Source organism: Dasypus novemcinctus, chromosome 18 (assembly GCF_030445035.2).
Source record: "Dasypus novemcinctus isolate mDasNov1 chromosome 18, mDasNov1.1.hap2, whole genome shotgun sequence".
Lineage (NCBI taxonomy): Eukaryota > Metazoa > Chordata > Mammalia > Cingulata > Dasypodidae > Dasypus > Dasypus novemcinctus.
The window spans coordinates 42,265,585-42,284,168 of NC_080690.1; the positions used below are offsets into that span (position 1 = coordinate 42,265,585).

The following is an 18,584-nucleotide window of genomic DNA, read 5'->3' on the forward strand; positions in this document are numbered from 1 at the left end:
TCTAGAAGTTTTATGGTTCTAGCTGTTATATTTACCTTTGATCCATTTTAAGTTAATTTTTTTCTTTAATTGATACATATTTTTAAAAATTATCCAAAGTGTACAATCAGTGGTATTCAGTATAACCACATAATTGTGCAGTCATAACTTCAGTCAATTTTAGAGCATTTTCATTATTCCTGTAATAATAATAATAATAAATACCAAACAGTTCATCACCTCTCAATCTCTCTGTGCTTACCCTGCCATACCCAGCTGCTATTCTGTTTCCTTCTTTCCAGTTCATTGGTATTTATATTTTGTAAAAAGTCTTAAGTATGCAATATCACCCATATTCATATTTTACATGAGGTATCACTATGTTATACAGTCCCATGTCATATTTTTTAGCTTTCCTTTTAGTAATATAGACGTCCTTAGACTCTCAAAGATTTACAAACTTAACCAATTCTGCACAGATTGACCCTCAGCATTCCATTCTCTACCCTCATTCTATTTTCGTGACCTATATTCTCATTATTAATTCATGAGTTTGTGTAATATTTTTAGCTCATACTAGTGCGGTCATATACAGTATTTGTCCATTTGAGTCTGGCTTACTTCACTCAACATAATGTCCTCCAGGTTTGCCCGTGTTGTCATATGCTTCACTACTTTATTCTTGTTACCTCTGTATAATATTCCATTGTGTGTGTACACCACAGTTTGTCTATGCATTTATCAGTTGATGGACACCTGGTTTATTTCCAGCTTTTTGATTGAATAATGCCACTATGAACTTCAGTATGCAGATGTCTGTTCATGTCACTTCTTTCAGTTCTTCTGGGTATATACTAGTAATAGTATTGTTGGGTCACATGGCAAGTCTATAGTCAACTTCCTTAGGAACTGCCAAACAGTCCTCCTCAGTGACTACCATTTTACATTCCCACCAACAATGAATAAGCATTCCTATCTTTCTACATCCTCTCCAACATTTACAATTTTCCAACTTTTTAGTAATGGCCACTCTAATAGGTGTGAAATGGTATTTCATTTTAGTTTTCATCTGCATGTCCCTAATCACTGGTGACAGTGAACGTTTTTATGTATTTCTTCACCATTTATATTTTTTCTTTGGATACTTATCTTTTTTGCCCACTTTAAAATCAGGTAGTTTTTTATTGTTGAGTTGTATAATCTCTTTATATGTCATGGATATTAAACCCGTCTCAGATATGTGATTGCCAAATATTTTCTCACATTGAGTCAACTGCCTTTTCACTCTTTTGGGAAAGTCCTTGAGGTACAAAAGCAATTTGTTTTTGAGGTGGTCCCATTTATCTATTTTTTCTTTTGTTGCTTATGCTTTGGGTGTAAGGTTTAAGAAACTACTGCCTACCGCAAGACCTTGAAGATATTTTCTTACATTTTCTTCTAGGAATTATTTGGTTGTCACTTTTATATTTAGATCCTCAATCCATTTTGAGTTAAATTTTGTATAAGGTTTGAATTAGGAGTCTTCTTTCTTTCTTTTAGATATAGCTATCCAGTTCTCCCAGCACCATTTGTACAATAGACTGTTCTGGCCCAACTGGGTGGGCTTAGCAGCCTTGTCAAAAATCACCTATGGGTCTCTTTATGAGTTCTCAATTTGGTTCCCCTGGTCAGTCTTTCTGTCTTTATATCAGTACCATGCCGGGGGTTTTTTTAACCACTGTAGCTAAGTAATATAATGTAAAGTTGAGATTCTTCTAACTTTGTCCTTCCTTTTTAAAATGTTTCTGGCTATTTGGGGCTCCTTACCCTTCCAAAGAAATTTGTTAATTGGCTTTTCCATTTCTTTAAAAAAGGCTGTTAGAATTTTTGTTGGGATTGCTTTGAATTTGTAAATCAATTTGGGTAGAATTGACAACAATATTTAGTCTTCCAGTCCTTGAACATGGAATGTCCTTCTATTTATTTAGGTCTTATTTTATTTCTTTCAGCAGTACATTGTAGTTTTCTGAATACAGGTCCTTTACATCTTTGATTAAGTTTGTTCCTAAATGTTTGAAACCTTTTTTTTTAAAGGATACTTAGATTACATAAATGTTATATAAAAAATATAGGGGTTTTACATGTGCCCCACTCTGATTCTTTTTGTTGTAATTGTAAATGGAATTTTTTTTTCTGACTTCCTTCTCAAATTGCTCAGTACTAGTGTATAGAAACACTACTGATTTTATATATTATTCTTGTATGCCAGTCTGCTTAACTCATTTATTAGCTCTGATATCTTTGTTGTAGATTTTTCAAGACTTTCTAAGTATATGATCATATCATCTGTGAATAGTGAAAGTTTTACTTCTTCCTTTCCAATTTGGATACCTTTTATTTCTTTGTCTACATGCATATTTTTATCTGATCAGTAAGCGGAGGCACTTGACAAGCCCTGTTAGTGCATTTCTCTCAAGGCACCCTTTGGAGAATTAAATGTATATATCCTGTGGTTTTTCTAAGAATAAGCTTTTGTATTTTAAATTTTCATGTTCCGGCTGTGCCTGACATTAACTCTAGGCCTGTCCTTGCTGTTAAACATATAAAAGTGATGGGTGATTTAATCATCTTAAAGATTAAAAAAAAAAAAATAAGTCCTCCACCAAAAAACAACCCCTGGTCTTCTTTCCAGTAACATGTTCTATTGTTACATTTTTGTCATATTTGAGTGATTTTAGATAAATAAATCACTACTGAATTATTGTATCAAGAATGTGCTTGTTAGTTGAATGTTTTTTTCTGGTGTATAGTTGATGCCTGTGTCATTTCTTATTATCTGTTCACTGAAAAGAGAGTGGGCTTTGGCCTCTAAAAGGAGGGGTTTCTGAACAGCTCTTCTGAATCTCTCTCTGTGTTAGATGTTTTCCAAGTGTTCAGCGCATTCCTGCTCTTGATATAGATTTAGTTCAGGTGACATACCATTGTGGGGTGGTAGAAAGGGTACTGGCCTAGGAGTGAAGAAGCCTGAATCCAGTCCCAGCTCTTCTAGGTTGCTCTCAGTGCTTCGTTCTTTTATCTCTAAGTGGAACCTAAATTCCATTCCATCCCTAAAGTATTGTGATTCTAGTACACAGTGCAGGAGAGGGCCTAAGAGGAGAGTGAGATGATTGGGGCCTGTATCTAGAGAAGATTTCATAGAGAAAGAGGATCTAGAATTAAGCACTGAAGGAACTTAAAAGGGGAGCAGGGAGGGAAACAGATCATAATATTTATAATTAGCAGTGCTAATATGTGGGTGTGAGAGTTGTTGAAAGGGAAACTCTAAGGTCATGTATATTACAAGAGGGAAAGCTGAAAAATGAAATAGGACTGTGTATAGCATAGCAAACCTGCTTGGGAAAAATGAGTACAGTTAATAATGCATATATAAGAATGTTTTCCTCTGAAACAGAATGAACTTTATGTTACTGTTACAAGATGTTAATATCAGGGTGATATTTGGGCAGAAATTCAACCAAAGCAAATTATGGACAATAATATAAAGAAATATATTAATAGCTTTTCATCAGTGGTTAAAAAAAAGGAACTATGCTAAGTAAAAGAAAATAGATGAAAGGTACTACATATCATTTGACTTCATCTATACAAAATGTAAATACAGATAAATTATAGAGAGAAATTGATTATCAGTTCTTTATGGCAGGAGAAGAATAGATTGAGAGGTAACAAAGGGTAGGGTTTTTTTATTAGTTTCTTGTTTTTTTGGGGGGGGTGGTTTGGGGGATTTCTTTTTTTGTAGAGTGATAAAAATGATCTAATATTGATTGAAGTGATGAATGCACAACTCTTTGATTATATCAGATGCCACTGATTGTACATTTTAGATGTATGGTTTATGATTACCTTTCAATAAAATTGATTAAATGGGGCAGCCAGAGGAAAGGGGAAGAGACTTGCACACAAAGAAAACAAGAGAAGAAAAAGCTCAGGGTTCATGGATGACTTGGCAAGACCACCAGGCCTAAACTGAAAGTGTGTTCCCATGTGGCAGCAAGAAGTTCAGTTTGCCCAGGTGTCTTCTGACTAGTCGGGTGTGGAGGGGGTCTTGAAGCCAGGCAGAGGATTTTGTCTGGAAGGCAGAGTACTAGTGATGAGCTTCATTGCTGCATTTAGAGGTCAGTCTGAACTTGGCAGGGAGGGTTGGAATTAGGGGAGCCTGAATTGGACTTGGAACACCACATGCCTGACATGGCAGAATTTTGAAGTGAATAGCCACAAAGCGGTGGCCTAGAGAGAGGTGGGGATGAGATAGGTCTGAGGATGTAGAATTCATGGTCACTGGAATATAGGTGATCAATGAAGCAGTGAACATAAATTGTGCTAATTTTATAAATTATAGCATCCCAGTTTTGGATTTTAATAATTTTCCCCCTTTCTGTACCCATGGGTAATAACACTGACAAATGGATTACCGTCAACAGAATTTCAAACTTATAAAAAAAATTTTTTTTACTTCCATTTCCCCTTAATTAATGGAGAATAAAATTTAAATATTTTTCCAAATGTCTTTTGGAATCTGTTTCCAGTTCTTTGTGGGGGAGGGGGGGTATAATTTTTAATCCTCTATTAAAAGCTCACCACCAGTTTTCATAACTGAAACATAGCCATACTCTTTCATTTGCACTAGTCTGTGGTGCGTTCACACTACAACAGCCAAGTTGAATGGCTGCAACAGAGACTGTATATCCCACAAAGCCTGTGACCCTTAAAAGAAAAAGACCCCTGTTCTATGTACGTCTTGTTTTGTTTTGTTTTTATTTTTTCCCTGCTTTCTGTTTCCTGCAGCAAAACCACCTACCTGGGCCCCCAGTTAGTTGCATTTAAGGCCTTCCCTCAATTTGTTTCCTGTAAGCTATCACCTGGGCAGGGTCCCAGTTCCACAGAAAGGGGATGTAGCCCACCCTGGAGCAGGTGGTGGCCTTTGGGAGTGGTGGTGGTGATGGCCCTGTCACATCTTCATCCTTTCACTCCTTCATAGGCAGGCAAGGGTAGCCATAACCAAAGCTACAAAATTGTTTCTACTTCACAACAGATTTCTTAATAAAATTTGCAAAAGATTCTTAGAGGCCAATAACCAGGCTAGACTTAAAAATATTATGTTTTGCCAATAAAGAACCAATAGAATAGGCTTTTTATTTTTAAAAAATAATAATAAAAATTAAAAGTGGCATAAATATGTATTACCATGACGCTCAAATTGCCTTCTGTCATGACAGCCCGTCCAATGAAATCAACTGAACAAAATACAAGAAAAATCATAAAACTTTGTTAAGAATTATATCTCCTACAGTGGATTCTGTCTGCCTTTGCAAAGCAGCAAATCATGCCGTTTAATGCCAGAAAAAGTAAAAATTTCGTTTGAATTGTTTCTGTTGTATCTGGGTTTTACCTTGTCACTTTTTCATGGTGCAAACTTAACATGATTTAACTGTGATGAACTGTAATATATTTTATTTATTTTCTTATAGCCATGGTCTGAAAAAGTTCTTTTCTTGTCGTGGAATTGCAATTGCAGTTGAATATTTTTGGAAGCTTGGTAACAGAAACATCACTGTATTTGTCCCACAGTGGAGAACAAGGCGTGATCCTAATGTTACAGGTGAGGCAAACTGATTTTTCCAGATATCGAATTAGATGGTTAATGAGTTGGCTAATAGCACAACACATACTACTTAAAATAGAGGAGCCAAGTGCCACAGGTAACAGCTTTTTAAAAATAAAATTATATATTAGTTGTACCCATTAATTGCCATTTCTGAAATCTCTTTATCCAAAAACAACAATTAAAAAGTGTTACTGTGTAAGAAATCCATGGGGAAGAGGTGGACATTTAACATAGTAGTTAATATAAGAAGTTGTTTTAGAGTTCACTATGTATCTTTTTTTTTTTAACTTTCTGTAAAATAAGTAGATTAAATATATCTTTCCATCAGTCTGTGTTTCTGTCTGTTTTAGATGCTGTTTTTGAAAATGGTCACTTGATAAAATTTGTTACCCTCGCCTAGAATATATTTTAAACAGTCTGCTTTGTAGTTTAATATAAATAATTTCTGTTAAGGGTACTGTGTGCTGACATGTATGCCACATGCAAAAGCTTCGAACTTACTTTGTATCAAGAAATATTCCAGACAAACTTAGTATTTTAGGTCATAATAGGACGACAGATGAAAGAGCCATGCCAGGTAGCTTAACACATCACAGTAACTAGAAATAAACAGTAGATTAGCAGGGACCAACAGAGAGTTGAGTATAGGACTCACCAACTTAGGTGGAAATGGTGAAACTTATACATTTCCCAAAGTATTCCCAATGACCAACAGCCTTCATTTTGGAGAACATTTTTGTCCTAACAGAAGGTAGTTGAGGAATGAGACAGATCCAGTCATTTTGTAGTAATTTTTGCAAATGGATCCTTAATAGTCTTAGAAGCCTATATACTATGTAGTGCCAGGACACTAAAACACTGTTTGGGGCATTTTGGCTTGTTTTGGTGGTAAGCACTGTTGAAGGAAGTGCAGGTGTGAGACTCTTAGGCCCTTTTAACTTCTTTTTGCCATTGCTTGTTGTCTAAAATGTTGCTTTGGCCCTATTTTCTCCTCTGTCCCCACCCACCCCCATGAAAATCAGTAAATATTTGTACTGATTTTGAAACATTCTTGGATTAGGAACCAAGCAGACCTTTGTCAGGATGGGGGACAGAGCAATTTGCCCTTCCCACTTTCTCTGTTAGCCTTGCTGGACTTCTACCATTGCTCCCTTCATCCTCTACCACTTATACTAGGGCTCTGAAAGATTCTTGATTAGATAGAGTTCATTAAATATAGGTTTATGGTTTTCTCTTCTTAATTTAAGAAACAAATGAGTTGAATCTTAACTATATTTTTTTAAATTCCTGAATAGTTATACATTCCATTTACCTTAGTAGTCTTTGCTTCATTTTTTTTATTCCTTCATAGTGAGTTAGTAAAATTTGAGACATCTTGAATTGATAGGAAAAAAAAGTTTGCCACAACTCTGCAAGTGAAACATTTGGGTATACTTTCATTTACTTAAAATGTCTGGGAAGGTAGCCTTTTTTTCTGAATGTGTATTCAACTTATTCCATGAACAGAACAGCATTTCTTAACCCAGCTCCAGGAGCTTGGAATATTATCTTTAACTCCTGCACGGATGGTCTTTGGAGAAAGAATTGCTTCTCATGATGACAGGTATGAAAGGCTGTTTTCCTTTTTTAAGGTGGGTGTTGGGTGGGAAGGAACCAACTACCTGCTCCATTGGGTAGTTCATTATTTGTTGGGACCCACATTTTTAAAGGCCTCACTTGTTTCAGGGCTTTGAGAATTTTAGTATTTACGGTCATTAAGGTTGTATGCGCAATGTTCTTTGCTGTATGAGTTTAGGAATATCACCCTAAAAAAGCTATTAAGACTTGTTTTTATTTTTTGTTTTTTAATAAAACATGGCTGAGAATCTCTAAGTAAATGTAGGTATTTGGTTGTAGTCTACTCTTGGTATGTGCTAGAAGTTATGTTTGTATTTTGATGTGTTTAGTCTTAGTGTGGTATTGATTTTCAAGCGTTTTTCTGTCTCTTCCTTGCCTGTTTCTATCAGTGTAATGCCTGAACCCTCAATGTTTTCTCTGTATAACAGAAGACAGTCTTCCCCAGTCTTAGGTGATAGGAATAGGCTGCATTTCTTAGGTTGGTATGTCACCTAGAAACAGGTGCTGAAAATTTACCCTTTCCTGATCTTTCCTGAAAGGTTTCCTTAGCTTCAACCATGTTCATCTTGCCCTGAGGAGTTGGTGATCTATGGGGAAGGCAGACACACAGGTAGTAGAGGGATTGCTGCTGTGGTTGAGGAAGAGAGGTTCAAAACTTGACCAGTGGCATTAAGACCAATATTTAAAATCTTGCTCAAGTGGTATTAAGTCAGTAGCAGCAAATCTACCAGCCTCTGGGAATTTAAGTGGTGGCTGCTTATTCTTTCCTCTTCAGCATTTACCCTGCTTAGTTTCTTCTGGTCTATAGCACTTACAGCAATCCTGGTGTTTTTGCCTCAGTGGTCCACCAAAGTACCCCTTTCCATTGAAGATAAATGTTTAACTTGTGATCCAGCCTAGTGAATGATAATTGAATGGGTCAGAAATGAAACAAGGAGCTTGATAGGAAAAAGGGGGCTGGGGATGACAGAAGACTTCCATTCAGGAAAATGTCCAAAGGGCCTTCTCATTGACAACCCCCAGCTCTTTACCAGGCTGGAAGGAGAGACCAGATATGATGGGGAAAGTCTGAGCAGTGTGGGAGGGGGCTTAGGGGGCATGTGGGGCAGGGGCATGAGAGAGCACTGGAAGGCTGAGATACAAGGGCACTTCTGCTCCAGCCCTATGAGCCAGGGTAGGAACTTTGGAGTGCTTCTGGGCTTGTGGGGTTTGTGAAGGACCTTTAGGTCCTCCAGAAGTGCAGCCTCAGTCTCACACCATTAGAATTTGAACACATATTCAAGTACACAGACTAAGCTTTTGCATAATGTGTATGGCTGTTGGGTTTTTTTTTTTTTAAACAAGTCATGACTCATTATCTCTCTCTCTTTTTTTAAAAGATTTATTTATTTATTTATTTCTCTCCCGTTTCCCCTCTGCCCCCTTGTCTGCTCTCTGTGTCCATTCGCTATGTGTTCTTCTGTGTCCGCTTGGATTCTTGTCAGCGGCACCAGGAATCTGTGTCTCTTTTTGTGCGTCATCTTGCTGCATCAGCTCTCCATGTGTGCAGTGCCACTCCTGGGTGGACTGTGCTTCTTTCACACAGCGCAGCTTTCCTTATGGGGCACACTCCTTGCACATGGGGCTCCCCTACGCGGGGGACACCTTGCATACATCAGTATTGCGTGTGGGCCAGCTCACCACGCAAGTCAGGAGGCCCTGGGTTTTAACCCTGGACCTTCCATGGGTAGGTGAACACTCTATCAGTTGAGCCAAATCTGCTTCCCAACTATTGGGTTTTTAGAGAGAACATATATATGTCCTAATTCCTAGTACATGCACTCAGAAGTCTTACTATCTATTTTTGTTAATTTCTTTGAGCAAACATCACCACTTAAAATCACCACCTCTTAGTATGAATAAATCCAAAGAGGCAAATCATATTTACTTTCCAGAGTTTATTAATATCTCTGAAACTGATGAGGTTTGTTTTTTTAATCACTACTAGTATTAAAGACAATTGTTTGCACCTTTAATATTTAATATTAATGATTCTCTGAGTTTGTGTTTTTTGTCTTTGTCTACACTGTCTTAGACAAGGTCATCCTGACTAAGGGATAAAACTCACATTAACCTCACACTCTCTGAGAGTTTGAACATGTATAAGTTCCAGCAATGAAATACAATTTTTCCTAAATGTTAATTCTTACCCTTTTTCATCATCATGAATCCTTTCATAACTTACATTTGAGTGAATCTGTAATTTAGGCAAACAGAATGGCGTACTTTTCTACATATTCAGAGCAGAAAATGTTAACTTATGAATTAAAAAAAAAAGGCATAATTGAATACCAATCAGCTAATCTTAGAACCAAAACACTGTAGTTTAAGCAACTAGAAACTGAATGGTGATTTCCGTATTAATTCTAATTAATTCTCTGTCCTGGTCCTCCTCTTATTACCAATATTTATTGATAATAAAACATTTCTATTAATGTATAAATTGTAATTGAGATTACAAAAAGAAAAAATCAGAGTGTAGGAAAACGAGTCCCTCTTATGTCATCACACTAGTAATCTCAGAGGTATTGAACATCTCTGTCGATCTTAAGCCAAGAACTTTATCTTTCTGCTTCCCTGCCCCAGTTAAATTTTTGGGTGATTTTCCTATGAATAGGAAATCCTTTTGTTTTCTTATAACACAGCTTCTCTAAGCTAGGGATGCCAGCCTGCCCATTTTAATAATCTCTTCTATATTGCCATAGGTTTCTACTACACTTAGCAGACAAAACTGGGGGCATAATTGTAACAAATGATAACTTCCGAGAATTTGTGACTGAGTCAGTCTCTTGGAGAGAAATTATTACAAAAAGGTAATATATTCTTTATCTTTGATCAAAAGTGGTTTTTGTTATTATTTATTGGTTTTTGTTTCGTTTGTTTTTTGTCAACCTTGGCTCTGCAGAAGGCAGTATAGGGAACCAAAGTGTTGTAAGCATATACTCCCAGTCCACAGGGTGGTGAGTGGGAGGAGGCACCAGCACAGAGCTGCAAAGGCAGTGAGTGATATGAGCATGCTGTGCCTACTGACATGGTGATCGGTGTTATTACCCATACATAAAATAAGAAGCACATTTTTGTGGCACAACTAATGCTCTGTTAACTGTGTGATGGAATAGAATTGTTCCCTAACCACGCCCTACCTTGATGCCTGGTAGACATTGGCAAGTCATCGGACTTCCCTACTGTTCTCAACTATGAAGTGTCAGGGTTAGACCTAGCATAAAGTAAATATTCCTCATGGCTAAGGTATTTTACTTTGGAGTGATGGAAATGTTTCAGAACTAGATAGGACTCGTGGTGGTACAATATTGAGAATGTACTAAAAGCCACTGAGTTGTTCATTTGGTTTTATGTTATGTTTCACCTCAATAAATTATTAAAAATAAACAATCAAACCTCAAACCAAGTATGAGTCAAATTTGGCTTGAGTCAGATATTTTCCTCCATTAAAGTTTCACAGTTGCCCCTTGTTTGGTATTTACATGGATTTTTTGAAAATGATTCTCTACTATAAATTAACCCAGGTGATTTTTAATTACTGTATGCTTTTTGACCCATTGCTGCCAAACACTGTTGTCAACTAAAAATTGATCTTTGGACTTCTGGGCACAGTAGACCAGCCATTGGTCAGTCTCACAGGACATGTCTCTGTTGGGTCTTTACCCTGGGCTTGTTGTCAGTATTTATTGGACACTCAGTCTACAGGCAGAGAGGATTTGAATGCAGTCAAGACTTGTGTTATCACACCAACCTGTTTGTCTTCAGAGTTTACAAAAGCAAGGCAGAAACCAGGGTGTGGGCTGCAGCACAGGTACTTGGACCTTTTTTTTTTTTACTCTAGTTTTTATTTTTCTAGTATTTTCTCCAGGCATGATAAATAATACCCTACAGACCCCAGATTTTCTTTATATATCATATTGTTGTCCTTTTGGAAAGATTATCTTCATTGTGTTTGTCTGTGGACACATTTATTACCAGTTTCACTCAAAATAGATATTTATTGAGCACTTATTGTTGCCTAAGCTGACAGTCTTTAAATCTGGTTTTTCAACGTTATATTTGAAAATTATTTTAGGAGAAGAAACTGTTTCCCAAACCCAGATAAAAATCCTCAAGGCTTGATAAGGCCTGACCTAGATAAGCCTGATGACCTTCTGTAAGGGCCAAGCAATAGAGTTTCTTACTCTTTGTATTTGTATCCAAAAGAGGAATGAAAATGGTTTAACTTTGGGTTTTTTTTTTGTTTTGCACCAGGCACTTAAGCTGTCTTAGAATTTATAGTCTGGCCTTTGCTTACCAGTAAAGACTTCTCTTCAAGTTGCCATTGTTCTCTATGTTGTAGATTGCTTCAGTATACATTTGTGGGGGACATCTTTATGGTTCCTGATGATCCTCTGGGAAGAAGTGGACCTCGCTTAGAAGAATTTCTTCAGAAGGAAGTCTTCCTTAGGTATTTCCTTTTTTTTAGATTGTTTTCTATTTAAAAGTTTATTTCAATTAAGTTCTTCAGCTTTAATGCAGGTACTGTCTTTGAAGACTAAAAATGACATTTTATGTTAAAAGTAATAAGCTGTAGTATCAATGCTGGCATAATGTACATGGAAGCTAATCAAACAGGCATCCCAAAAGACCAAATGTTCAATTGTGGTCCCTTTAGATTTAATCTGGGAGAGGATGGGGAACCAAACATTTGTTGTGGGTCTAAAAAACAAAGGTTTTGTTTTGAACCACTTTGGTTCCTTATGTATGTGTGAGAATATCTTTTTACATTGGTTTTCCAAAGACATTTGCTTTGAATATGTTATGGCTAGGTTAGTTTATTTAGTATTCAGGAATTTCTACCTGGGAGCTATCCATTACTTACTACTTCGCTGAATTGAGAAGCCAGTATTTCATATTTATCTGGAGTTCATTTGATAGTTTCCAATTTTCGTTAATTTAGTTTGGGTTTTGATTTTGTTTTTGTTTTTTAGGCACATTGCTAGTGGTTGGTTCTGTTTTCAGAATTCTTAGATACTGGACAGTTACTTAAAGTATACTATGTGCCCGAACTGGCAGCTCATATAACGCAGTGACAAACCATTCTCCTTTTAACACTAAATTAGGCTACACTTCTGTGTATTTCCTAGCAAGTAGTTACATAGAAGTGTTATTGGAGTCTAAACTGAGAGAAAGCCTCATAGCAGTCACAGCTTTTTAAGGCAGTAAAACTTGAGAGCTGATCTTTTCTTTTGGGGATTCTAGGTTTAGTGGATGTTGGTGTGGGTTTCTGTCACACACAGGTATCATATGCAGAAGAGACCAGCCTGATTTCTGTTCTCTGGTCTTTTGAGTCATTTCTCTTTTTTGAGACTTGGGGCTATATTACAGAGATGAATTATTTCCTGAAGGTCACATTTCTCTACCCACACCAAGAGAATGATAGCCATTTTTAACACCTCTTGGTGTCAGTACCTCTCATTTCTTTTCCAGACATCTTAACTTGGGAGTTCTCTGCTAGGTCTTACGACCCAAAGCCTGTATACAAGCATCAGAGCTCATGGGTCAAACTTAATGAAAAATGGTAAAAAGGAGTTCTCTAGCTCCTTTCCCTCCATTAGCAGCACAGCAGCAGGGTCATTCCCATGGATTCTTTACAGAGGTATTAAGTAATTGATTAGGAAGTTAGTGATAACCCCCTTCACAGAGGGTTTACCATTTTGAAGGAGGGCTTTTATTATAAAATTGGGAAGTGTTCAGCAAGCCCCACTTCTCAGCTGCAAACCAGGGTCAGCCAGGAGGCTTTTAAACAATACAGGATGTCCTGTATATACACATTTACACACCTGTGTATATACAGATTGTGGATGTTGATGTCTCACCTGGATTTGGGGGAGGGGGAGGAGGTGGGAATCCGTAAGTCTGGGCTGCCTCTGCCCAAAAAGGGCGCTTATTCCTAATCCCTTTTAGCCGGGACCCCACTCAAAATCAGAATCTCTGAGGAGTGGGACCCTATTATCCATATTTTTTAAAAGCTTCCCCAAGCAATTCTGAAACACCCTGGTTTAGAGCGAAACAGCTGAAGGGGACAGTCCTCCTGGCAGCAGTCCTGGGAGGGTGGGGACATCTTCTGAAGAACTAGCATTCCTTCTCACTACCAGTGTAGAGATGGTAAAGGTGGGATCATTGCAGGCTCATCTCTAGGCCGCTGATATCTCTACCTCCACTGCTATCTTGTTTCTTGCCTTCAAAAGCCAGGGAGCTGCATCTTCATCCTCAGGGGCAGGAGAAATTTTAGAAGGGTTTTTCATTTACCTCACAACCCATCTCACTGGGACTCACTTCCATTCACAGAGATTTGCAGCCCCTACTCAATGCCCTGCCAAAAGTGGGTGTGTTTGACCCCAGCTTCAGAGTTCCTGGCACTCAGGCAGCCAGCACCAGCCACCAGCCTCCAGCCCGGATTCAGGGGGCCCCTCCAAGCCACTGGCTTCCTCAGCAGTCCCACTTCCCACTCCTACCGAGCATTCCCAGTATCCAACAGAACCTGTCCATGCCAGCACAGAGATCTTCTGCAGAAACCAGTGAGCTGAGAGAAGCCCTTCTGAAGATCTTCCCTGACTCAGAGCAAAGACTGAAGATTGACCAGATCTTGGTGGCACACCCATTCATGAAGGACCTGAACGCACTCTCTGCCATGGTGTTAGACTGAAGAGCGCGTCGAGGAGCTTCGGCGCAGGGCTGACCATCCCACGCGAGTTAACGTCTGTCCACAATGGAAAGTGACATAATGTGAAGAAGCCGATTTCCTAGTGTAAACGCTGTCATATTGTATAGGGAAATAAAAACAGGTGTTTTTGTGTATTAAAAAACCTGGGTTTTCAAAACCAGCTTTTTTCTATATATAAATTATGCTGCTATTACAGATTAACGTTTTCTGTAAAAGGAAAGTCTACATTTTCTGCCTGTTCAGAACTGTTTAATAGCAGTTTACTCAAGTGTATTTACATTTTTATGTTTTTTAAACTATTTTCCTTAAAACTGAAAATATTGACAAATGAATATGATTAGCCTTTCTAAATAAAAGAGTTGCTTTCTTAAGGAAAGCAGGACCTCTTAAAGTATATTTTCTTGAGATGAATATGTCACATCCACTAACATGAATTGTACTCCCTGCTCCCTTCAGTTCCCCTGCCGTTGCCCCGGAATTCAAGTTGGAAGGAGTTGGTTTTGCTCCTCAAGGGAATCTTTAATTGGGAAGCCATTTGTGAGAGTGGCTCATAGTGCCACTAGATGGCACCTTGTGCTTACTTGTTCTTAATGACCAGGGCAAAGTTTGACTCACAGAATATCAGGGCTAGAAGAAAATTTTGAGCTTATGTAGTCTTATCCTTCTTCCCCTCCTACTCCACAGAAGAGGAAACTGAAGCCTGAGTACTTGCTGGCCGTGCCCAAGGCCCACAGCTGTGGGGTAGCCAGCAGGGACTGACCCCCACATCCAGGGTTCCTACACTCTCACCAAGCTGAGGCCCCTCTCCACCTGACCTGCCTCTGAAGACAGTGGTGGCTGTGAGGAGGTCAAGGAGGGGCTCCATTATTGTGGCCATTTGCGTCCACAACCATGAGAGGCACCTGATATAGAGTTTGTATGGTTTTGCCAAAAGAAAAAAAAAAAAAGCTTTCTATTCCCCAAAATGACCCAAGCCAATAAATAGCATTAGTAACTTCCATGGGGGGCCTGGAGCCCTGTATTTATTTTCCTGAGTTTGTCTCTTTAGTATCCTTCTTCCTGAGCAGCTCTTCCTGTGAGTCTTTCTCAGAATTGATATCTTCGTGTTGGCTGCATGTTTTCAGTGTTCCCCAAATGCTGTGCCAGTGAAATTCTTTTCCCAGGTAATTTTTAACATCTTTACTGTCATCCAGACCTTCAAAGGGCTTTGTATTTTATATCTATATCTCTTCCCAGCTGCTCATGGTCAGCTCATATCTACCCTGTGGATTGTGTCTCCTCAGCCCCTGGACATAGCAGCTGAGGACCCACTGCTGGTAGTGCCCTTTGTTCTTCATGGTAAGGGGACTTGATCAGCCACTAGCAGAGTTGGGGCTGGCCCAGGCTGCTCCCACCGGGATGTTTCCTCTTAGCTTTATTTGATCTCTGCATCCCTCAGCAGTTTGTGGGCAGCAGTGAATCCAGAGCCCTCCAGGTGGCCAGACTTGTACTTGAATTAGGTTTTCTCTTAGGTGCCTTGAAGGCACAGCCAAATATAGAACTAGTAGTCAGCTGTCACTTTGGAGGAGGTAGTCTGAATCATCCAGCTGCGGAAGTAAAGGTAGAAGACTTGAGGCCAGCCTGGAAGGTGACTTCGGTCACAGCCCCCTGAGCCTCAGTTTCAGAACTGGTTGTTATAAGATGCTTAGCAGAAGTGTCAGAGCTGGAGCAGTTTCTGTAGCCTTCTGTTTGAAAGTTCTGTCTAGCAGCCTTGACAATGCAGTATTTCTCCTCTGTTTCAGAGAAGGGACACAGGGAAATAGCTGTGCTGGCCTGAAGCTTTGCTACAGGTCTCCCTGGAAGGGAGCTGAGCTTCTGCTAATGCCAGTGGAGCTGGCTAAGCTCAGGGGTCTGGAATTTTCAAAGTTCTAGAAGTGACTTGACCCTTGACCTTTGACTTATGTAGCCTTTGTGTCCTGAGTATTGCTTTAGAGATCTACCTATCCACCTTCTTTTACAGTTGTGGGAGGGAAGGATGCAGAAGAGTAGTTGGGAAGAGTACAGGAAAACATTAATTTTTTACCTTTGTAAGGCACAAAACATAATTCACAGTCTTTTCTGAGATCATCAAATTTAGTTAAATGTAATGCTTAAAAATTCAGTTATCAAACCATTTTTAAAAAGAGTCAGTGCCTATTCTCAGCCTCCTCTTAATGCTGAGCTGAGTGTTGATACAAAATAAACATTAATAGATGGTCTAGTTCCTGTGGTAGGCATCTAAACTGCTGCCTCAGGAGTACCAGCAGTGACACTGCCCTATCCTGTAAGTAGCCCCTCTGGGCTTCCATACCCAGTGGCTCTGCAGCCTCGGTCCACAGCCTCCCTGTAAAGTAGGTGGCAGGGCACACGCCACTCACTGAGTAGACAAGGTATCTGATACTCAGAGAGGTTGTCCAGGTCAGAGACTAAATATGCAGCTGGTGAAGCCCAGTGATTCCCACGCCTGGCTTCTTCCCTAGGCTGCTCCCTGCGAGAAAAAGAAGAGACTTGTGTGGCTTTTCTGTCAAGTAGTTTCTGCCTGAGGCCCCACTTAGGACCAGAGCCTTTCAGCTGCCCTGGATGGTGGTCAGCACAGTCAGACAGGCTGGGCCTGTCACCGGGTACTCAAGCCTGTGTTGGCTTACGGTAGCAGGGAAGGGAGGGCTGGCATCCTGCTGACGTAGGCACTGTGAAACTTGAAGGGGGGATGCCCTCCACAACGCCTGGGGAGGCAGCTCTGGGTGTCCAGGGCACCTTCCACACCTCACACCCCAGCCAGCCTCCCTACATTTCTCTTGGGAGTCCCTTCTCACTTCCATCTCTCCACCCATATTCCTTGTTCTCACCCGTCCTTTCCTGCTGTGTCCCTGAGCCTGTCCCCTCTTCACAAACATCTACCACTGGCTCATACCCATTTCTTCATGATCTCTCTCCCCATTATTCTTCCCCACGTACTTGAGGTATTTTAGATTACAAGAAAATAAGTGGCCTGATTCCTCCTAAGAATCATCTCTGTTCATCACAGACATTCTCCCTCCCATTCCCACTCTTATGTCTCGGTTTGCAAATTTAGCTTCTACCTCACCATGTGGAGGTAGCCTAGGAAAAGTTGCCGGTGACCCAACTGCCAGATACAGAGGCTCTTTCTCATTCCTTAATCTCAGTGACCACAGAATTTAACCATTGACTGTATGGTCTCTAGTTTCTGATACTTGCCTCACTTCTACATGGTCTGCATGCCTTGCCTTCTTAGTTTTATCTAAAGGTCACTCCTTGGTACCCTTCTCTCTCTCAACAGGGAATTCCCCAACTTTAGACCACCTGTGGGACTCATGGGGAGGAGAGGGCAGCTCTTGTTCAAAATGCAGATTTCTGGGCAACTCAGTGGAGATGCTTAAGATGTTTATTCAGTCGCTCCAGAGGACAGCGTGGGACTCTGCGACTTCAGTAGGCTCCCTGGGTGGTGCCATGCAGATGGCCCAGGGACTGCGTTTTGAGAAACTTCACCCTCCCTTAGGGACCACCACCCTTCCCTTACTCCAATTTGTGCCCTCTTCACAGTGACTTTAAACCTATCTCTAGCCATGCCGTCCAGGAGTGCTTCTCTAGCTCTACCTGGAAGCTTCACTCTTGCTCCCCAGACCCTCAGCCTGTATTTGTCCCCCCCTTTCCTTTACAGTCCCCCACCCCCACCCCAGTGGAGCCCACCTTCCTCCTTTCTGTGACATTGCCCCCAGTCATGCTCTCTCAGCGCCCAGTGGGCATCAGTTTCTGACCAGCCTCCCTCTCAGCTCTCCTCTCTCTCTTCCAGAGTCCACACTGCTGTTAGATTTATCTTCCAAATACACCTTTCTGGGCACCACTCTCCTGCTCAGTGATCAGTGACTCTGTAGGCCAGAGCAACAAGTTCAGCCCCCCGAGCTTCTTACTGGTGGCCATCTGCCTCCTGGCCCATGCTTGAGCAATCTCTGTAGAGCCCGATCCAAACGCTGCCCTGCAGCCACAGGTTTCCTTACAAATACCTGTGGGTGCCTGCCCACACACGTGCCTCCTCTTGCTAGAAATGCCCTTCTCCCAGATGGCTCCGCCATCAAAGGCCAGCCCTGGGTCCTCTTTGTATCCTTGTCCCAGGCTTCTGACTGGAGGCAATCCCATGGTGTTCTGTGACCCCACTGCACTCACTTTGTATCTCGCTTTCGGTGCTCACCACTCTGCCTGGTGTCGCTGCAACCAGCTGTGTACTGTGGTCTTACCTCCCTTCCTAGACTGTGAGCTCCTCGCGGGCAGAGACGCTCTGTGTTCTCTCTGTGTATCCCATGCACCTAGCACAGTGCCTTGCACGTATAGGTGCTCAATAAACGTCTGTTAATCCACCTGGAGGATAGTGCCTTTGTGATTGCGCCACCTGGCAGCAGTTTCCAGTAAGGCCACAAAAGCCGAGCTCACAAATCCATTACTCTGCTGTAGGAGAGCCAGGGTGGGTATCTACCTGGCTCACTTCAGTCTCCCTTCTCTTAAAGGCTCCAACACATACCACCTGGACAGATGGTCCAGGAACGAGCTCCAGAAGCAGCC

At 40.5% G+C, this 18,584-nt stretch overlaps 1 protein-coding gene across 1 annotated transcript in view; it reads left to right on the forward strand.

Moving 5' to 3' along the window:
* N4BP1 (NEDD4 binding protein 1) overlaps positions 1-18,382 on the forward strand; it is a 71,820-nt gene extending 53,438 nt beyond the window's left edge. Inside the window, exons 3-7 of the mRNA XM_012527495.4 lie at positions 5,487-5,617; positions 7,130-7,226; positions 9,985-10,092; positions 11,625-11,732; positions 13,616-18,382. Of these exons, the coding sequence (XP_012382949.2) occupies positions 5,487-5,617; positions 7,130-7,226; positions 9,985-10,092; positions 11,625-11,732; positions 13,616-13,973 (802 nt within the window). The 3' untranslated portion in view covers positions 13,974-18,382. The remainder of the gene's footprint in view (positions 1-5,486; positions 5,618-7,129; positions 7,227-9,984; positions 10,093-11,624; positions 11,733-13,615) is intronic.
* The last annotated feature ends 202 nt before the right edge of the window (positions 18,383-18,584 follow it).